Here is a 23,272-nt window from a genome sequence, read left to right as displayed (position 1 = left end):
ATATTTCAAATCGGCTTTGTTGTTGTTGCTGTTGTTGTTTATTTGCTTTTTTTTTTTTGGGGTTTGTTTGTCTGTTATTGTTGTTGTTGTTGTTTTAAACCACCTCCGTCCATCAATGATCAGAGCCTTGACCGCATACAATAACTTATTATTCACCCCTCTCCCCCCCCCCCCCCACCCTCATCCCCCCACCCCATCCACCACATACAAATATTTTGATGTATCCCCAATGCCTAGCTCGATGACATTGTGTAGCATCACCCTACAATTTATTTTTTTAATGGATATCCAGCAATTATAAGACTGAGGAGTAATCGTTAACTTGCTAATAACGACGACAATGATGATGATGACCATTATAATGACGATAAAGATGATGATGATGACGATGATGATGATGATGGTGGTTACGATAATGATGATGATGATGATGATGATGATGATGATGATGATGATGATGATGATGATGATGACGACGGTGGTTACGATGATTAAAAAAAAATTGAGCTTTATATAGAGCACTATCGACTAAATGTGCTCAAAGCGCTTTACAAAGGGTCCCTGGTCAACAGCAACATTTAACATGTAGGACGGGCGATATTACAATTTTTCGGACAAAGACAACGCGGTTAACGGCCAGGTACTCATTTTACACCGAGTACGGTGAGAGAATGTGAGTAAAGAGCCTTTTCCAAGGACTCAACTATGCGCCAAGCACGATGCTCGAACCCAGGACCTTCCGATCCGAAAGCGAGTGTCATACCACTAGACTACATAGCCGATGATGGTGATGATGATGAAAAAGTTCACATACACAACCGCAGTTGTCTTCTAAAAGGGACGAGCGTTCGTTGACTTGATCTCTTTTTTCCATGGTCCATCTTCATATAGATAGGGAAATCACAAGAAAACGTAAAAAAAAACAATATTCTATAGAAATTAATTACAGATCTTCACTTAAATCCATCACAATAACGAAGCTTTATTCATTCTCCCTTAAATAACTTTTATCTACAGAATTCCAGATCTTTTTTGTTTACAAATTGATAAATCAAGGGAGGAAATCTAAAAAATTAAAGAAATATTTTACCAGAGGAGTTATCTATCTCATTTTTGATTGGTTTACGAAATGACTAGCAACCAATCCGTGATAAGCGTGTGACAGAGTGAACGATTTTCAAACCTCATCAAAGCTAAAATAAGATGAACAAAAGAAATAATAATATTTACGTTTAATTTCTATTGTTTTCGATTCCATTGTGTGATTTGTGATGTAGGTAACTTAACATCAGTGTGTAGTATTCAACAACACGCCCTCCCACTTTTAAACGTCCCTCGCTTTGATCCAGTCTTTTTTTTTCTTCTTCATCTCGATCGGGAAGAGGTCAACCTCACACAAAACAAGATGTTCGCAAGGAAGAAAATGGTGGAAAATATCGCCCCAACTGGGGGTTTTGGTAAAAATGTGAGTTTAGATTATAGGCTAATTTTAAAAGATTATTTTCACATGAAACTACATAATAACAGGAGCAAATTTAGGCCATAAGCCACCTCTCTATTACTTTGCATGATTTTAACTTGTGAAGTTTGTAGAGTTGCAGGGGGAGTCGCGGCAGTATCAGTAGGGACTTGTAGTAACCAAGCCCTCTGGCTCTTGAGTTATATAATATAATTAAAGTAAGTCGAGGAACTGTTTCTGTGCAGGTGCTGATATTGCGACATTGTGTTGAATAATCCGTTACAGTCCAGATGATGGGAATGGGAGGCCTTCCGAAAGCTCCCACTCCCACTCCTACATCCCCAGTATTCTTTGTTTTATATAAAATGTTCTTCTAGAGTAGTATAGTAGTAGTAGGGGGGAAACTTTTTTTTTAAAGTCTCCCCCCTCTCAATACTCCTACTACTAGAACATTATGCCAAACAATATTGCCGTTTAAACTTCCAAAAAAATTTCTTTAGTCAGCGAATTGTTGAGACATGGAAAAGCCTGCCTGAAAAAAAAGTTATAGTAGGCACTTTGATAAAATTTTCAAACTCAAAATATCTTGATTTGACTCAGTCAGGGGGATGGGACTTGAAAAAACATAAAATTTGATACCTTATTTGTTTCTCTACGACCTACGGTTCCAGAGTTATTTATATTTTTCTATTGAAATTTTTTGTCAATTTTACAGAGAGAATCTGTGATCTCACTGCTGCCTCAAAACCAGCATCTCGCGGCGATTGGGAAATTTTGAGTTTTACAGTCAACATGGCCCACTTAGTGTTTTCAGTAATTTTGTTTCAATTAAAAAATAATTGGCAAGTGTTAGGTATCATTTTAATGGTCAGAAAATAAGCTTTATTTTCATATACAAATCATTTTTATGGATGGAAAGTATGGAAAAAAATTAAGGATAAATGAAAAGGGGGAAAAATATGAGGTTTTTGTCCTAAAAAGTGGGGTTGATGGCGGAAAAAATAAAATAATGAGCGAGTGTATCAATTTTGATGAAATTTGGCAGAGATATTCTTCAATTAATTGTCTATCGATGTATGAAGTATAATTAAAATGTATCCATAATTTAAAAAGTTCTTATAATTCGAAAATTTATAAATTTTTATTACATAAGCTTTCTGAGAAATACAATCAGGAATTAAGAATTAAATACACCGTTAGAAAGCTTGTTTTGTGCCCTTTATAATGATACCAAAGTTAGTCACATAGGTTCACAAATAACGCCATGGTGACCAAAACAGTAAAGGGTCAAAAATAAAGTTCCAAAAAACGAGTTTCACCTTACAGTGAGCCTATCGGCGGCCACTGGACTGGAGTTATCAAAGTGCCTAGTTATAGCATAGCGCCAAGCATAAAAACAGCTTTAAAAGCCAAATTGACAGTTTCCTGCAGGATCAAAAGAACGTTTTAAAACAAATGAAAGAAGGAACTTTTTTCATCTAGAATTGTAAATAACTGGAATAAACTGCAAGAAACCACAGTATCAGCAAAAAATTTGAATAAATTCAGAGTTGGAGATAAGCAACACCCTAGGAAACAAGTTCAATTATAAAAATTGGTCCAATCATTAATAGGAGCGAAGGAGACTACACCAAGTCTAAAAGCTCTATACAGAGGTATCCAGGTATCTAAAATACAGCGCCGATTTCCATTGAAACCAGCCTTTCGACCTCCACAAGTTGGAGACCGATCCAAAGACCATCAACGGGCCACCTGCCCTCTATTTCCCATTGAAGCCAGCCTTTCGACCTCCACAAGTTGGAGACCGATCCAAAGACCATCAACGGGCCACCTGCCCTCTATTTCCCATTGAAGCCAGCCTTTCGACCTCCACAAGTTGGTGGAGACCGATCCAAAGACCATCTACGGGCCACTGGTCCTCTACTATGAACTCATACTCATACTATTATAAAAAAAGTTCCCCCCTCCCAAACCCCTACTAGTAAGAACATTATGAAAAAAAGAAATATGGGGGTGTATGAGTAGGAGCTTTCGGAAGGCATCCCCACATTCATCATTCACACAGACTCGCAAATAACCAAAAAATAAACCTGAGAACAGAAACTGTTCAGGGAATTAGAGATCAAGTTGATGTTCCCGAGCATTCCGAGGTCGGAGAAATAGTCACTTTGTCACTTAGTTGTTACAAATTACCCAAAGTACCCAGCAGCCTAGGGCTAGCGCCTCCTCAGGGCTTGGGTCTTCTTTTGTCAGTGCTTGGGCTCTCGTCTTTTATTCCCAACTGTCAGTTAGTAGACTTCTATCTCGAGTTTATGCTTACCTGTCTTTCAACCTCTGTTCCCGTCTTGAGACTTTGGATTTGTTGGTTAGGTTTACTTCTGTTCTCTCTTTGATTGTGCAAAAGTGAATGCGCCATGGAGTTGAAGAACGGCAAAGCAGCAGGGATAGATGGTGTATATCCCGATATGGTGACGCATCTGGGCCCCAGGGCACGGGCCTGGCTAGCAGAGGCAATGTCTGACATCCTTGCAAAAGGAAAGCTTCCACAAGTGTGGAAGCATGCGAAGATAGTTGCCATCCTGAAGCCAGGGAAGCCGGCGAAGGAGGCAGACAGTTACAGACCCATATCGCTGCTGAGCTGTCTTTACAAATTGTTGGGAGCGTGTTCTATTAAACCGATGGGGGCCGGTCCTAGACGCTGCCCTGCCACCCGAGCAGGCAGGCTTCAGGGAAGGGAGGTGCACCACGGAGCAGGTCATTGCCCTTACAGAGCATATTGAGCACGGGTTCGAGAGAAAACAGCAAACGGGTGCTGTGTTTATAGACCTATCAGCGGCGTACGATACGGTCTGGTGCGATGGGTTAATGCTCAAACTTGCAAAATTCATAAGGTGCAAAAAGACCTTGAAGTTGTTCTCTTCGATCTTAGGGGAAAGGCAATTCCACGTCGCGCTGGGAGACGTCACGAGCAAAGTAAGGAAATTGAAGAATGGGGTCCCTCAGGGGTCGGAACTTGCGCCAATGTTGTTTAACGTTTACATTAGCGATATGCCGAACACTTCCTCCCTGAGGCTGGGATACGCAGACGACTGGGCACTCGTTACTCAGAGTAAAGTGTGGACCCGTCTCGAGAGCGTACTCAGCGAGGACGTCACCAGACTCAAATTCTACTTTGACAAGTGGTACCTGAAGATGAACACTTCAAAAACCGTGGCCACTGCATTTCACTTATGCAGTGGTTGGCACACCCGTAAACTGAATGTCCTAGTCGTGGACCAGCCACTCCCATATGAGCCGTGTCCAAATATTTAGGGGTGACGTTGGATCGCAGCCTTACCTATCGGGCTCATCTCGAAGGGGTTGCCCGGAAGATAGAGAAACGCAACAGTCTTCTGAGGAAGCTGGCGGGATCGACTTGGGGCGCTAGCCAAGCGCTCCTGAGAACGTCCGCCCTGGAACTATGCTATTCCACCGCGGAGTATTGCGCTCCAGTGTGGGGTAGAAGCAGAAACGTTGAGAAGGTGGATGTAAAACTTCGCAAGTCGATGCACATAGTGTCGGGAACGCTAGCAACAACCCCTAGAGAATGGGGCCCGATAATGGCAGCGATCCAGCCCCCCGATGTCCGGAGGGAGACCATTACGGGAAACTGGCTGAGTAAGATCAAAGAGAGAGGGAATGGGGATACCCCTCTCATGCGCATAATGGACGGTGCCCCCGTTTCGAGCCGAAATAAGTCCCGGCAACCCTTGTACGCAGAATCCCTGACTACGGACAGAGCTGCACATACGAGATGGAAGTCGGTTTGGACGAATTCAATCCCTCGTGGGGGCGGGGACCTACACTCCTCTAAGCTTGGTGAGAAGTTGCCAGGCTTTGATACCAGTAAGAGGAGACACTGGGTAGCTGCGAATCGGCTTTGGTCGAGGAACTGCCTAACGGCAAGTGCGTTACATCGGTGGGGTCTAACTTCCTGTCCATTATGTCCACGCTGTGGGCAAGAACCCAAGATGGCAGAGCATCTTGTCGAAAGGTGTGTTGTGACGATGCTACCAGGCGGGTTCGCGACGGTGCACGAATGCGGACCGGACTTTGCTGATTGGGTCGATTGTCATAACATAATAGTGTGAACCATAAGAAGCTGCTGCCATTGAGTTTTCTCGATAGCACAACTATTTGATAAAATCTGTCTTTGTCAACTATGTGCTTAAAAAACGATAGCTTGATGATTCATGAGAATTCCCTGTCCACTCTGTTTGAGCATTTACTTTTGCATCAACATCGCGTCCGTAACCCATGAGTCTAGCCGACCATTCTGGGAAATAGTTTATTTTCCTGAGTGTTTGGAGAAATAGAGCCAGCCTAAGTCCATAATTTTGCACCCCGCACTGACGAGCCGATTTTTAGGACATTCATTAACTGTGTTTATGGATGGATTTTAAAAATGATTTCTTTTTCTTCACTATCACTATGAGGCTATTAGTATTAGCCTATTCCTATTGCTAAGTGTTATTATTAGTTATAGTTGAAATCAATGGTCTATGGGAGCCCTTACTTTCACGTCCATTCCACCATCCCTCTCTTGGAGCTCCGAGATTGAAGCTGTCCAGGGTGTTGCGACAGCAGAATAAAGATCCCAATTGTAAACGCAAAATTTGTGATATTAATCATATTAGTCCAGTTTCTAATACTAGAGATCTAAGGGCTTAGTAAGGGCAGGGGGGGGGGTGGTATGGATCTAGGACTCCCAGTCGGTGCCTGTTTAGCTTTTTTTCGATTATTTAAAAAATCAGAAATTGGCAAATCAAAATTGTTGCTGCGTGCCATTGAAAATTTTCATTCAGGTCAAATTTTATCCCTCTTACTCGTACCTAGATTCGTCCCCAGCAGCCATTTTTCCGCAAGTTCCTAGCAGTGGCTTCGCATTGTTATTTAATTTAATAGATTTTTATTTATTATTATATATTATTTATAGCAATAAGGGATGGGGGTTCTTTTTTGTATTTTTTTCCTATAGGACTTTTGCTGTTCACTGCTAGGAACTTGTGGAAAGACTCCCGCCATTTTAGGCCATTTTGAAATCTGAATGGTGGCCACCCACTACCGGAAATGCAACAGTTTCAATACGTAAACCGTCTGTAACAAGGGCAAATATTTCACTTATTGTACTTTCATTATCATGTTTTATTAGTATAAGTATTGACTAAATTCTTTTTCTTTTCTTTTCTTTTATTAATTTATTTTTTTTATTTTACAGGTGGATGGGTCTAACAAAGCTGCGCCTGGAAAACTTAAAAGGGCCACTGCTGTTGGTCAAGGCAAAAGAGCTGCCTTGGGAGATATCGCTAACGTAAGTTGACACTACAAGATACTATAAATCCAATTTTGGTAACTTATTTTAGAGAGTTTAAAAGTTGTTTGAAAAAGCAGTATATTTGACATAATTTTGTATTATTTTATTTTTATAGTTTCATTTCCCTTATGCCATTTGAAAAAAAACACATTTTGTTTAACCACCCAGGATTAAAATGTGCAGTGTGTTTTGTTTTTCGGGTAATATTCTATTTTTATCATATATTCATTTCAACCATAAGGGCTTTAAATTGGACCAAATGTTCCTTAAATGCCATAAAGACAACAATGACATCGTACTATAACTATTTTTGTGTTGTACATTGAACTTTCTGTTTTGAGAATTACTACCATTTTGACATACTTCTATAGGCATCGAATGAGAAAATCAACATCTCTGAGTTGAAGAAGAAAATCCCTACAGCAGTAAAGCCCAAAGTAACGATCAAAACAACTTCTGTATTACCTGCCAAAGCTGTCCCAAAACCTGCAACCACCACGTCAACCACTGCTGCTGCTGCTGCAAAGAAGAAAGTGATAGCAATTAAAAAGGATGAGAAAAAAGAGCTGGAGCTGCTTCCCCCTCCTCTCCTTCAACAAAGGAAGGCAAAGGCTTCCGAAGCTGCTTCCAGAAAAGATCTGTTGATTGAAGAGGCTAAGAGTATTGATTTAGATGGAAGGTTTGTGATTCTCATTGCATGGAAATCTTTTAATTTTTTCCAAGTACTCTGATTGTGTGCTCTTGGAATCTACATCTGTTCTCTATTTGAACTATTCCCCTTCGTCTTTTTCTTCTGACTATCCCATTTTCAGTCTATCCCATTGTACTGGCGCTGAAAGGACCTAAATTTTAATAATTATTATTTTAGAGCGTCCTGTTTTGAAATTTGTTACTTACATGCTCTTCCTAATATTATAGAATTTTTATTTTAGTTTCCGCATATGAATATGATAGTGGTGTTAAATTAAATTCTCCTTTTTCTTTTTTCAGATTTGACTTAATTTATGGTGTTAATTAAATAATTATTTTTTGTAGATATTGATTTTTTAAATGTAAAAGGCACTTTCCTCTTTTTAAAAGAAAGAAAAATTTGCGTGGTTCAGTTTAAAAAAAAAATTTTTATTTTACTTTACAGTTTGCCTTTAGATAGAGTGGAAGAGGATATTTCTGTAATAGAGGTAAGTGAAAAATGCTGGGATTTGTTATCAAATATTAATATAACAGCATGTAAAAAAGAGAGGGGAGGGTGTATGATGTGGAAATCCTGGACTTAAATGAAGAAAATAAGAATACTTGTTTAGGTATTTTACATTAGGCATGATGCTGCCTCTTCATTTCAAGATTGTCAGTCTTGTTCTACCTCATCTATTTTGATGTCTAGATGTGTGAAAATGTGACAAGTAATTTACTTTTATAATGCAATTGAATTTCGTTGTCAACTTTTTCTTTTAGTCAGTCAGATATTGCGGTACCATAGGAATCACTAGTTCCAATTATTTGATAATGATCATGATTTTCAGCTTGTATTTGAAATTGCTAATTTAAACATAATCCAATCTGTTGTTTCTTTCAGGAATCAGATGACCTGTGTGCCTTTGATAGTGAAAACTTCAATGACATTTACCATGTCGCAAACTATGCACAGGACATCTTCAACTATTACAAGCACAGAGAAGTAAGTTAAGCGCTTTGCTGGTACTTCACTTCTAAAATGATCGGATGTAAGTGTGATTTGTCATTTTGTGTTACAATTCGCTGTGAGTTGGATGTTCCAGTTCCAGATATTGAACGATTCAAATGTTCTACTTTTTAAAATTCAATATTTAGCGGAACTAAATCTTTCTTTGTTTTTCAGACTTGTCTGGATGGTGCTCTTGAGAAGCGTCCAAAGCATGGTTTTTTGCTCTTGGGATCTACACAGATTTTCTCATTGTACTTGTTTCCTTTCTGATTTTCTTGAATACTAAGAGTTGCAAGAACCAAAATGTTTGATTTATAATCTTTTGAGGGTGTTACAATTGTCCCTTTGTCCAGACACTGGTATAATCTTGAATGTGTTACTAAAACGGTAAAGTCCCGGGGGGGTGATACAAATCACATCTTAACTTTTCCATTCCACTAGAAACAGTTCCAAATCCCTCCTTACATGGCTAATGAAGAGCATCCCATCACTCCAGCCATGCGTGCCATCTTGGTGGACTGGATGGTGGAGATCCAAGAGAACTTTGAGCTAAATCATGAGACGTTGTACCTGGGTGTCAAGCTGACTGACTTGTATCTGTCCCGTAAAACCGTCACCAAGGACAGCTTGCAACTGGTTGGAGCTGTAGCTCTGTTTGTGGCATCCAAGTTTGATGTGAGATTTTATTCCCTTTTTTTTTTCTCTCCCCGTATTTAGAATTTATTTATTTGAATGGCTGACAGGTGACATTCAGAATTTCAAACAGCCCTGGATATATATTTTTTTTTTTCAATATTTTACTAGGTATTGAGAGAGAGAAAATCTTCATTGCGATCACCATCATTAATATGATACATTTACCTGTTTCATCAGCGCTTTAACTTTTAGCGTCACTTCTTTAATGAAAAGTTTGCAGGATTGGAAATAGTCAAGCAATACTTGTATAAACCATTGCAAAATGAATTAAAGTTGCGATAATTTATTATTATTATTATTTTGTTATCATTACTATCAGTATTATTATCGTCATTATTACTGCTATTTTAATTACTTATTTACGCTATTACAAGAGCTGTAACCTAACAATAATTGCCTATTTGGACAATAAAGATTATTATTATTGTTCTTATTCTTATTATTATTATTATTATTATTTGCTGGTACATTGCATGGACAGGAGTTCATGCCTTCTCTGTTAAATTGCTGAAACAATAACAAACAAAACATTCATTCATACGAAGTATATTTATTTACGAAGTGAAAATGGTTTGAAAATGAGAATTTTGTTTAAACATCAATTTTTATATAATATTAAACCTTATACTGCTTAATTTATTTTTGTTTTGTTCATTTATTCGTTGTTTCTTTTGGTGGTAGTGGGTTTTGTTGTTGTTGTTGTTTAATTATTAACTTTAGTTTAAGACGCTTAATGTGTTTGCAAGCACCGTAAAACCATTGATTACAAATACACTTGATTGGATAGTTTTCATGCTGACTGATGTAACAAATATTTTTCTTTTCCCCAGGAGCAACGCTATCCTTTGATAGAGGACTTCACATATGTATCCGACAATGCCTATGATAGCCATCAATTTCTTGAAATGGAAATGGATCTTCTACGTAGTGTTGATTTTGACCTAGGCATTCCTCTCTCCTACCGATTCCTCCGGCGTTACTCTAAAGTGAGTTCAGTGCGGTTTGCAATTAAATATTCCTTGAGCAAAATGTTCATATCAACAAAGAAGGCAATTTAATGTAGTTTGTGTCGTGGTGTTTTTATTTAATGGCACGGCTAGTTCCTTCCATTCCAGGTACAGACACAAACTCAGGATTGCGTACAAAGAGAACACACCCAAATCATAAGAATGAAAAGATATATATTCTCATAAATAGATGGTTAGCAAGTAAAAATTATCTCCCACAAGTTAAGAAATACATTTGACTGTTTCCCCTTTCAGTAAAGGATCTTATCCAGGGTTAGGGCAAAACCAGTGTTACCATTCCAGAACATAGGTAGAAATCAACAAATATGGGAAAAGAATTTTAGGAATTGATAACACAGCAAATAAACAACTCTCAATCCACAAATAGGACCTGCCATCGTTCCCTGGAGTCATTTACTGTTTTAACTTTTTGAGATATTTTTCTAGTAAATCATCTTTTCATTTCCGATTTGTATTGTCACTGCTAAGATCTGTGGGTGAGGTTTCTTCTCCTCCCAAAGTGAGCAGAGGGGCATTTACTGTGTCTTCTGTCCCCCTATATCCGTTTTCCAAGTTGCTTTCTATCTTTGTCTTGGAATGGGATTGCCATGTTTTGTCCTAGTCTTTAGCTGAGAGGGAAACAGTCAAATGTTTAGTATTAGTTTTGGGAGATTTCTTTTCCCTGTTAATCATCTCTCTGGTTTGTATTGTTAATTTTGTTTTCTGTTTTGGATCTTGTGCAAGTGCCTGGATGAGACACTGATAGTGTGCTCTTGGATTCTAATTTTGTCCACTATTTGAACCATTCCTCTTTATCTTTCTTTTTCTGGGGTATCTCTTCGAATTCTATCATTTTTTCACTATTCTAATTTCTTTCTTTTTACTGGTGCTGAAATGTCCTAAATGTGTTGCAAGAGCAGTGAAACCCTAAAAATTAAAAACGAACTGTTGGGATCTTAATTTGTAATCCTCTGAGTGTATCCCTTTTGGCAAAAATCCTGTAGCAATCAGGGCTGAGAATCTTCCGCCTAAATGGTAGTTTATCTCCGCCCATCCCATCACATTTCCTCCTTTTTCAAATTTGCCGTGTCAAACATTTTCCTCAAACCCACAAAATCACCATTATGTCTTGTGTCATATTTTGACACCTGTGCTCAGTCTCGTGAAATTTGGTGACAGTCCCGTTTTTATGACGTTGGGCCAGACAGTATGGCACCAGATGTCACAATTGACACAGAAGACCAGGAGTGTTCTTTGCTTAGTTAGTTGATGGTTGAAGGGGAAGGGGAGGGACAAATGGGTCTGGTTTTTTTTCCCCTGCTGTAGGTACCTATTGCCTTTTCTCTCTCTCTCTCTCTCTCTCTCTCTCTCTCTCTCTCTCTCTCTCTCTCTCTCTCCTCTCTCTCTCTCTCTCTCTCTCTCTCTCTCTCTCTCCCCTCTCTCTCTCTCTTTTTTTTTTTTTTTTTTTCCCTTTGCCTTTCTTTCTATTTGTCTTTTCTTCTTCTTTTTTTTTTTTTTTTTGATATAGAATTCAAAAGGTCAATACATAAGTTATTCTGGTAAAGAAGTCTCTCATCCCCCCCTCCTCTCTCTCTCTCTCTCTCTCTCTCTCTCTCTCTCTCTCTCTCTCTCTCTCTCTCTTCTCTCTCTCTCTTTCGCAACCACATTAAATCATCTGGTATATAGAGATGATATATTAGAACAAAGCAATGGTGATTGGCTTAGTTTAATCTTTTTTCTTTTTACCTTTGGACTATTCTGTGGCTTTAAATTTGAGAGATTCTTGGGTTGTATTTATAAGCTGAATAACTACTACTAGGTTTCTGTGCTTGTGTTTGATCGATAGCCCGAGAAATTTTCCTCCTTTTTGACAAATTGCTAGTATCATCACTGAATAAAAAAAAACACTCACCAAAATCACTACATCAACATCTCTACCACCACTACTATTACAATCACCACCACATCATCATCCCTACCACCACTACTACTACAAATAGCACCACAACATCCCTACCACCACTACTACTACAACTACCACCACATCATCAACCACTACTACAACCACCATCATATCATCATCCCCTTCACCACTACTACTACAATCACCACCACATCATCATCCCTACCACCACTACCACATCACCCCTACCACCACCACACCATCATCCCTAGCACCACTACCACAACTACCACCACATCATCATTCCTACCACAACTACTACTACAACCACCACCACATCATCAACCCTACTACCACTACTTCAACCACCACTACATCATCATCCCTACCACCACCACTACTACTACAACCACCACCACACAATCATCCCTACCACCTCTACTACTACAACCACCACCACATCATCAACCCTTCTACCACTACTACAACCACCACCACATCATCAACCCTACTACCACTACTACAACCACCACCACCACATCATCATCCCTACTACCACTACTACAACCACCACCACATCATCAACCCTACTACCACTACTACAACCACCACCACATCATCAACCCTACTACCACTACTACAACCACCACCACATCATCAACCCTACTAACACTACTACAACCACCACCAAACCATCATCCCTACCACCACTACTACTACAACTACCACCACATCATTATTCCTACCACAGCTACTACAACCACCACCACACAATCATCCATACTACTACTACAATCACTACCACATCATCCCTACCACTGCTATTACTACAACCGCCACCACATCATCATCCCTACTACAACCACCAAATGTTGTAATTACACTTTCAACTTTTGAAATTCCACCGAATTGTGTCAGAAATTGCTGCAAGACAAATTTTGGATCGCATCTCAGTAAATTTGAGTGAAATTCAAATTTATAGATTATGGTCGCATGGATGGGTCATGATCTTCACGATGAAAAATTTCCTCCTTTTTTGTGACCAGTCATTCTCACCCCTGAGCAATGAGTGTGGGATTTTTGAAAGTTTATGTTGCTCTTGGATTGTCTTTTGCTTTCTGTTTAGCTAGCGTTGTTTTGTTGGGGTTTTTTTTTGGTCTTGCTGGTTGATAACTACACTTCAGCACGGTTTCCCTGAACTCATTCGAATGTCCGAGTTTTTTCCTTATTATTCTTTATCCTTCCATTCCTTTTTTGAAACTGGTTTTGACCTCTAATTCCACCCAGCCAACATAAAAATTTAATGTTTCATTAATGTGCCCAGTGATTTCGACCACTGATGACTTACTGTTTCATTGTTAGTTTCTTTTGTGTGTATAGTGTGGATCTATCTGCCCTGCATGTGTGTGCAGTATAATACACACACTCCATCGCCGTTTTGCTTAAAAGACTCCTCTGCGTATTCATATCACTTCGCCATTGGTTTAAATTACAGTGCTATGCGCCATGATGTGCTAATAGTTGGCTAAGGCGGTAAATGAATGTTGTGGTATAGCAATTCCCTCTTCCCCCCCCCCCCCCCCCAACTCAAACTCAAGCATACACTCACCAACCCCTTGTCTTGTATCATATCAATATAAAAAATTAACGTCCCCTTTATTCATCCTCAAGCAGAAATTGCCATAAGGTCTATTCCAAGTGATGACTAGAATAACCCAGGTGTCAGTCGCAGCACAGCACTGTAATTTAAGCCAGAAAAAGTTGGCTTGCTGAAGGCCACATAACGTGGTAGATATTTGAACTAGGTATCTATTAGGTAGATATTTGAACTAGGTATCTATTAGGTAGATATTTGAACTAGGTATCTATTAGGTACAAAGCAATGAGCCATACTCAAGAGAGGGTCAAGCTCGTTTTTACATTTGTAAGGTTTGACACAAGTAATCAAGCTTGTGAATTTTTTATCCAAGGTTCATTATTCAAATTGTAAAGAGAATCTTTAAAGCAGTACATTTTGAGTTTGAGTGCATCAATCATGTTTTTAGTCTTTGTTGTCATTCTGTCATGATTAATTTGTTCACAGGTTGGCAAGTTGTCCATCCAAACTCTGACCTTGGCCAGGTACATTCTAGAAATGTCCCTGATGGAGGCAGAGTTTATTAGTGAGAGGGATTCAAGGATGGCCGCAGCTTGTCTGTACCTGGCTATGAGAATGAGGAATGAAGGGAAATGGGTGAGTTGTTTACAATTTAGGAATGATAATAAATTTGTTGAGAGCAACTTACAGAACGGCAACTATCCCCCATTTCAGAACTTCATTCAGCATTTCTCTTTTATAAACTAGTTTTAGTTTTATTTATGCCTTGTGAGGGGGAATTACCGATTTTTAACATTAACTGTAGTGACTACACTTTTTATCTCCTGAAAATTACGGATTTTATAATTTTCAAGTAGGCAGACCTGAGCTATATTATGCAGGCTGTAGGCACATAATATAATAAATATTCGAATTTGAGTATATCTGTCATTTACAGTTGAAATTTTGACATGCCTGAAGAACTTAATGTGAAATGGTGTGGTTTAATAAACATGAACACGAAATATGTTTGGCTATGATGAGAGTACAGCATGCATGATTTTAGGAGTATGTGTTACAACACATTTAAACACGGGTAGAAAATAAGGTTGCATGCCGTATTGAAGTAGTATAAGAGTGGTGGTCATATTCTCACTTAATGATAATCTTCTGCGGAATTCCGTGATTTTAGGGATTAAAAAAAAAGTATTATTCTGTTTTTATCATGTTGAATGTTTTCCATTGATAAACATCCGTCTATGTATGTGGATCCAAAAAAAATTGTCATCATGTTTTTTGTAATAATTTAACATTTTATGTAATTTAATTGACACTCCCAGCTTTATTCATACTCCCCCCCCCCCCCCCCCCCCCCCCAGTTATATTGGAAATCAAGGGATGTAAATCACTAAGTGCTGCAATTGTCAAATATTATTGAGTTGTTCCCCTTTTGTAAAAAATAAGCACGTTTTTACTTGAAGTTGAAGTGTCGTGTTCTTGTTATCATGGGCCTTCTTGGCCTTGAATGGTGCAGCGGGGTGGTGATCATTTTAATTTAATTTTTTTTTTTATATTGGCCGTATCAGGAGGTGTGAGGGGGGATGGGTGGCAATTGCTAATTTTTGGGAGTATGTTGCATTAGCATTTCGTCGGGGCAGCGTGGCTCAGCTGTACAGCCTTTGCTTCGTACCCAAAAGGTACAGAGTTCGAACACCCGCTGCGCTGTGTGGCCTTGAGTAAGTCACCTCGCCCTAGTTCAGCTCGTGGCGCTGTACTACGGCTGATGCCAGGGTTGTTCATGTCTTCCCTTGGAATGGATCCTAAAGACAAATTTCCTCCATGGAATGAATGGAATTTTTTTTCTATTTATTTAATTTGGAGAGTTGTACGTTGTGATCCTTGTTAAAGGATCTGAAAGAGATCCCTTACATTACATACTTTTCTTTGGAGCCAAAATCGTCTAGATTCGGATTTTACGCTTGGAATATTTGTAAGTTATAATTCTAAACAGTGATGCCAAAACTCCGGTCTGGAGCAAAAAATTCCGGGCTCCGGGCAACTTCCGTCAAATTCCGGTGAGGTCAAGTTGTTCCAAGGATACCCCCCCCCCCCCCCTTTCCAACTACCACATCATCATCATTGCCACTAGCATAGCTGCCATAGCGGGACACTCCCGCATTTTTAGTTCGTCTCCCGCCGGTCACACCGATCTCCCGAATTATCGTGCAGTATGCAAATAGCTTTGTAAACACTACTTAAATCATTTTTTAAAACTTTTAAACTCAATTGTTGGTCATTCTAAAACTGTTTCAAGTCATAGTGTATCTTGATATCAAGTATGTTTAGTTTATTAGTAGTTGCCAGAGACATTCATTGATGGAGATTGCTTGTCTTTTTTTCTTTTGAAATGTAGATTTATACATTTATGTATCTCCCTGATTTTTTCTGAATCTCCCTGATTTTCTGACCAAAACTCCCTCTTAATAAGCTTGGTGGGTTGGCAGCTATGCACTAGTATTACAGTCATCATCACTACCACTACTACTGCAACCACCACCACATCATCAGTACTACCACTACTACTACAACGACCACATCATCATCAGTACCACAACTACTACTGCAACCACTACCACCACATCATTATCATCACTATCACTACCACAACTGCCATCACCATTACAATCACCACCACCACATCATCACCACTACTACTGCACCACATTTGTATTTGAACCTATATCTTTGCCTATAATTTATAGACCTGGAAAAAACTGTCTTTTATTTTTCTGGAAAATGTGTGGAAATCCTGATATCATCACCATGACTGACCACCTCTACTACAACCACCGCACCAGTACTGTTATCACTACAACCACCACCATCATTTCTGCAAATACCACCATATAATTACTAAAATCATCACCACCACATCATCATCACTACTCTACTTATACTACCACCAATACATTATCATTACCACCTCCTGCTACATCCACCACATCATCAGCATAGCTCTCCACTGCAACAACCACCACATCATCATCATGACCACCTTTATTACAACCAATCCACGAAATCATTACCACTACTACAACCACCACCACCACATAAATCAATCATCACAACCAACACTTCAACTTTCGTCACATCATCATAACTACCAACAACATTTTCACATTTTATATGACTCTTCATTTTTTTTAGCTTCAGTCTTTAGTAAATTTGGATGGTAATGGGAGTTGTATAGTCATAAATACATAAGATTTTAGATACAGAAATTCTGTTTCAGCCTTGAAATTCCCCCGAGTGCAGTCTGAAATTCCTGTGTGCCAATTTTTGATTCAGCATCTCTGTGGCCATTGGCCGCATTACTCCTATATCGTTACCTTACCGGAGTTCTGTCTCCCTACAGAGGTTGAATGTCATGGAACGCCATTCCTCACGCTCAAGGGCTATTACCGAGCAGCCGATTATCTTTTTGCCCGTTGTTGCCTCCACATTTCCTATCCCGGACTTCCTTGGTTTGCCCCGTGCCTTTCTGCCAGCTACTTTTCCTTCTATCACTGATTTTTGGATGGTGTTGTGTCTCCGGATGTGTCCATAATAAGTCAGTTTTCTCATTTTTGACTTCTGCCAACAGTTTTCAGGACCTTTGGCCTGTATCAATAAGAGCCAGAATGTTTGATTTCTCTCTGGTCCTTGGTACTCTTAGAATTCTTCGGTATACCCGCATCTCAAAGGCATCAATTTTTCTTTCTATCTCCTTCGTTATGGTCCACAGACCTGCCGTTCATACCGATTAATCGGTATCATACCGATTTGCAAGACCTTTTTTTTCGTATTTACCGATTTCCCAGTTTACTTGCCGATCGTACCGATTTCCCGATCTGCATGCCGATCGTACCGATTTCACCAAGTGACCAAGGGCCCGCAGCCCTCCACCCCTCTCTTTTACGTTTACTTTGTGCTTTACGTTGCACATTAAAATTTTCAAGTCTCGTGAACTTTGACCCGTCCCGTGATACCTCGATAGATCACATGACGTAGCGAGCCTCTTTGTGATGCCCTCACACAGATAGAAAACACACACGGCGCGTTATTTAGTTTTCATTTCCTTTGTGAAGCGACAGCGAGCTGTACCGGTAAACCACCGCAGTCCCTGGCTTCTGACTCGTTACCAAGTGCCACCATCTTTAAATAAGTTAGTAGTCCGATTGGCGTTGTGCGTGCCATTTTGGGTGTTGGGGAAAAATAGGGGGGGGGGGGGGGGGGGGGGGAGGTTGTGACGCTTTGGTTAGTTTGAGTGACAAGTGTCAAATTGTCAGAATTAGGTGAGTAGCCCAACCATTGGATAATTTTACGTCTCATACTGATTTTTTCCCCCAGATACTGATTTTTTTACAATGTCATACTGATTTCCTTTTTCGTGAAGTGGCAGGTCTGGGTCCATGTCTCGCATGCATATAGGAATTTGGACCATGCATAATATCGTTACATGACCATTTAAAAGTTCAGCATTAGTTCTTTATAGCATGACTGATTAAAAAGATTTAAAATTTTAATATTCCTATTCCAATTCCTATAGACCGGTGATGTTGTAAAGGGAAGTGGTTATGAGGTATCCGACTTCAAGGACACTTTAAAAGCCCTCAACACCATGCTGCTGGCTCCTCCCAACCCACAGCTGACGGTCATCCGGTGCAAGTACTCACACATGTAAGTTTTTTTGGGATTTTTGTTTAAATTTCTATTTATTTCATCTTTGCCCTCATCAGAGAGAATTAAATCATTTTCATTGAAAAGGTTTGTATGGACGCCAGACAAAGCAGAAAGAAAAGGTTGTCCCATAGCATCAGCCTGCATCAACTAATTTTTAGGTTGATATTTTAGTGCCAATTTGTGGGTAGCATTTGGCCATATGAACTTGAACTACAGTTTAAAGCAACTTTTACGAGCTAAGATGCCTTAAGGGCAGAGGAACAAGGATTTTTGAATCCCTCATTGGATACGGCATCTCAGTGACTACGACCTGGTCGAGTCGGCACCTACTGTATCTTATTAAAAGGTTTAAGGAATATTTAGTATTTAGTCTAATCTTTTGTGCGTTTGTAAGATGACCTGTCTCTATAAAATGTGTTATGGTTAGACAAGTGGGCATAAAATGCTTTTTTTTGTGAACTTCAGTTTATATATCTAAATATAGAATTTTTTTTAAAAAGAGCTTTTATATAGCGCAATATCCACTAAATGTGCTCAAAGCGCTTTACAGGAGGACTGTGGTCAACAGCAACACTTAACATGTAGGACGCGGCATGACGCCTGTTAGGCAATATAATTTTTTCGGACAGAGACAACGCTGTTAACGGCCAGGTACTCATTTCACACCTGAGTACGGTGAGAGAATATGAGTAAAGAGTCTTTTCCAAGGACAGAACTATGCGCTGAGCGAGGCTCGAACCCAGGACCTTCCGATCCGAAAACGAGTGTCTTACAACTAGACTACATAGCCGTAGCTGATGAAAGCATTGCTTATTAAATCAGATTTATAGTAGTAGTGGATTTCTTAGTTGGGATCTAGCTTCTGCTCCAGGTCCATTTCATTTGTGATTCTGTGATAAACGGCTGTAAACGCTTGAAAGGACAGTTTCTTTCAGATCTGGATCAGAATTTTACCCCCTCTTTATGCATGGGCAGACTTAACCATTTAGAGCGATACAGGGAAAGCAGCACTAATGCTTGGAACTTCATTGAAAGCCTGAAGTCCAAATCACATCGCTGTATTCTTATCTAATTATATTTATTATATGTTTATTTATTCTTTTTTTGAACTTATCTAGTTCTCTGTCATCGCTTTAATTACTATGCTGATATTTATCTGACATAATTTTTATTGCGATGATGCAACACATGATAATTTCTGATGGGATCAATAAATTATTATGATAGTGCTCTCTTTGTTGAAAACGGGAAAGATCTGATGTCGATTAGTGAAACCTAGTCTTTAAAGGGGAACGGATATTTGAATAGTATTTTATCAAAGTATTTTTTTAAAACTTTCTACAAAGAGGTCTGGTCCTGTGTTGGATTTGTTCAAAGATGTCTTGGGTCATTCCTGTGAGTGGTGTTTGAAATTCCTACGAGATGCATTTTGAGTATATCGTGTCCCATGTTTCAATTTTATTATTTCTTTTAATTCCATCATTTCTTTTCAGTGTCTTCTATGAAGTTGCCAAAATCAAAACCATCAAGACTGAGAAACTGCTCTTGTGACCTTGACTTTGTTGTCCTTTGAAAGGTCATCGGTGTGTGTATGCAATGTGCTAATGAAAGGGGAGAACATCTGGATAGACGTGTGGTGATTGTTGAATGGAACGCATGTGTTTCAGAATTCAATGTGTAAAATACAGTAATAGACCTACTATTCATCTTTGGTTTTATTTTTAACATTTTAAAACATTATTTCTTACTATTTTATCAATTTGTCTGGAAATTTTTTAGCTTAATTCCATGTATATGTAACATTTTAAGACAGGTATTTGTTTACGTGGATTATATCTTTCAATATTTTTTTTTTCCAACCCAAATACGCTTTCAGCATTGTGCGAAAATGCATAGATATACCAATTTTAGAACTGGTGAATCCTGGGTGGGGTTCCTGACCTCCCATAGTGGGCGGGGAGGTGCTTGTTGTGTCTTCTATCCCCCTGTATCTGTTTTCCAATTGCTTTCTGTCTTTGCCTTGGAATGAGATTACTTGGGTTTGCCCTGACCCTGGCTGAGAGGGAAACAGTCAAATATATAGTTAGTTTTGGGAGATGATATTTTTTTTTGGTAAATCATCTCTCTGTTATGCACTGTATTGTTTTGTTTACATATTATTTACGATTTGTAAACATTTGAGTGCATCCCTCTTTGTCGGGACCTGTGCTTGTGTCTGAATGAGACTTTTGGGTGATCTCAAACTAAGTACTTTGATGGTGTGCTCTTGGTATCTACATCTGTTTCCTATTTGAACAAATTCTCCTTTGTCTTACCTTTTCTTTTGTGCTTTAATTGTAATTCTGGAACTTTTTACTAATCCATTTTCTTCCTTTTTACTGGCGCTGATATGACCTTAAAGTGTTGCAAGTGCTGTAAAACCCTTAAAAACAACAGATCTGATTGAATGAGGAATGTAGTCTTTACTTTAAAACTATCAATATTTGTAACTAAATGCTATACATTTACCGGTTCATGATTACATTATGTACATTTTAATTGTTTTTTTTTTTTAATTCTAATTTTATCCTTTTGTAATTTATACTCATTTCAAGACAGGGACGATTGAAAGGTATGTGTGTGTTCAATTATTAAACAAGTGTAGCAACCTACTATATGATATTGAAACTTTAAATATCTTGAGTAAATTATTTGTCATTAAGAGTTGTCTGCAGGCAATTGCATAAGTCTGCGTATCATCTTAAGAGTATTATTTGAATCCATTCAAAATTTATCACCCAAATTTTATTGTTTTATCCTTTGTAACATTTTTATTGGCAATGTATTTGATATGATTTTACTGATGATGCTTGATTTCAATAAAGTTCTTGTGTTGTACATTTGATATCGTGTTTGTCCTTTTTTTTCTTCATGCTTCTTTTCCGTCATCTTTTTTATCGGAGTGGGTGGGGTTCCTGACCTCCCATTGTGGGCAGGGAGGTACTTACTGTGTCTTCTATCCCCCTATATCTGTTTTCCAACTTGCTTTCTGTCTTTGTCTTGGAATGAGATTACGTGGGTTTGCCCTGACCCTGGCTGAGAGGGAAACAGTCAAATATATAGTTAGAATTTTGGGAGATGATATTTTTTTCCTTGTAAATCATCTCTCTGTTTTGCACTGTATTATTTTTGTTTACATGTTATATATGATTTGTTAATATTTAAGTGTATTCCTCTTGGTGGGAATGGGAACCTGTGCTTGTGTCTGGATGAGACTTTTGGTGATCTCAAACTAAGTACTTTGATAGTGTGCTCTTGGAATCTACATCTGTTTCCTATTTGAACCAATTCCCCTTTGTCTTACCTTTTCTTAGGTGCTTAAATTGTAATTCCAGAACTTTTTACTATCCAATTTTCTTTTTTTTTTTTACTGGCGCTGATACTGATATGACCTAAATGTGTTGCAAGCGCCGTAAAACCCTTAAAAACAAACATTTTCGGAGGGCTGGTTGTTGGGGGATACTGGTAAGGATCCCCAGATTTTATTATCCTTTTTTGTGCGTCTTTCTGTCCTTATCCCTGAGTAAAATTGTTTGAATTTGACAGGGTCTTTGCTGGGGACCTTTGTGAGTGAATTGAGTCAAATATGACCAAGTTAAAAAACAAAATAAATTTGATATATTTTTTCTCCCCTGGATCTGCAGGACCTGTTTAGAATTGAGGCTTTGCCATAAAAAAAAAAAAAAATTGAGCTTTATATAGCTCAATATCCACTAAATGTGCTCAAAGCGCTTTACAAGGGGTCCCTGGTCAACAGCAATTTAACACGTAGAACAGGACATGACGCCTGTTAGGCGATATTACAATTTTTCGGACATAGACAACGCTGTTAACGGCCAGGTACTCATTTTACACCCGAGTACGGTGAGAGAATATGAGTAAAGAGCCTTTTCCGAGGACTCAACTATGCGCCGAGCGCGAGGCTCGAACCCAGGACCTTTCGATCCGAAAGCGAGTGTCATACCACAAGACCACATAGCCGCACATAAGCATCTTTGACCTCCCATGGTGGGCAAGGTCACTTGCTGTCTTCTATTATCTCCCTATATCTGTTTGCCGGGATGCTTCCTGTCTTGGTTTTGTCCTGGGCTTGACTGAGAGAGAAATGTGTAGTTTTGTTAAATGGCGTTCGAGCACTATTTACGATCAAAACAATGACAATACACATTGGAGAGTGAAAGCATAATTGGTATAGATAGTTTGCGCTTGGCTAAGAAGCTCAAATCAATGCCATCCGGAAGTATAACGGACCAACACAACTGTGTATCCATGAACGTTTATAGTCCGGTTAATACAGTTCAGTGAGCATTACTCATAAACGCGGATGGCAAAAAAAAAAACAACAAAGACCTGAATGACGTCATCTTCGAACTATCTATACCCTTTGTAAACAGGAGAAATATACTTTGTGACTTGTATACTCTCAGGCACTGGTCTGCGCATCGCATGAAAAAATGTGTGCAAGTTGATAATCTATCCAATGTCTCAATCGTTTCTATGTTATAGGTATCTGCTTGTGTTGAGAATATTGGCTATTACGCTTAAATGCTGGCCAACTACTTCACGGCGTTTGTGGGTGTTGAACCCGTGACCTCAAGAAGTCGGGGAGAGAAGGCTCTAAATAAGACGGGTGAGAAGCGACCTTTTTTGGGGTAGTGGATTGCTCATACGGTAGAGTCACGGTCTTCCCGGCCAGGTGGAGTTGTACCAGTAAGGTCGCGGGTTCGAGCCCCCATCGCCGTCGCGAAATATTTATTGTTGTCTTCTGTCACTTTCCTGTTCACTTCATTTCTTGTTATTCTATCCACAATTTTTATAAACTTATTCTATTGAAGC

The 23,272-nt window shown here is 39.0% G+C and overlaps 2 protein-coding genes across 2 annotated transcripts in view; one reads left to right on the top strand and one right to left on the bottom strand.

Annotated features, from left to right (window-relative positions):
• Positions 1-1,040, bottom strand: part of LOC144981049 (uncharacterized) — a 59,270-nt gene extending 58,230 nt beyond the window's left edge. Inside the window, exon 1 of the mRNA XM_078929139.1 lies at positions 815-1,040. Coding sequence (XP_078785265.1) covers positions 815-874 — 60 coding nt within the window. The 5' untranslated portion in view covers positions 875-1,040. The remainder of the gene's footprint in view (positions 1-814) is intronic.
• Positions 1,041-1,109: 69 nt separating this feature from the next.
• Positions 1,110-21,279, top strand: LOC144981048 (G2/mitotic-specific cyclin-B3-like). The gene is made up of 10 exons (XM_078929137.1): positions 1,110-1,465; positions 6,717-6,809; positions 7,184-7,491; positions 7,948-7,990; positions 8,386-8,487; positions 8,935-9,168; positions 10,020-10,175; positions 14,183-14,332; positions 18,264-18,394; positions 19,891-21,279. Exons 1-10 carry the CDS (start codon positions 1,406-1,408, stop codon positions 19,946-19,948), a joined length of 1,335 nt encoding a protein of 444 aa, XP_078785263.1. The 5' UTR covers positions 1,110-1,405; the 3' UTR covers positions 19,949-21,279.
• The last annotated feature ends 1,993 nt before the right edge of the window (positions 21,280-23,272 follow it).

Source organism: Berghia stephanieae, chromosome 10, assembly GCF_034508935.2.
Source record: "Berghia stephanieae isolate SIO BIC M18660-M18661 chromosome 10, UCSD_Bste_1.3, whole genome shotgun sequence".
Lineage (NCBI taxonomy): Eukaryota > Metazoa > Mollusca > Gastropoda > Nudibranchia > Aeolidiidae > Berghia > Berghia stephanieae.
Note: the sequence above shows the minus strand (reverse complement) of the source record. Positions and strands in the feature narration are given on the sequence as shown.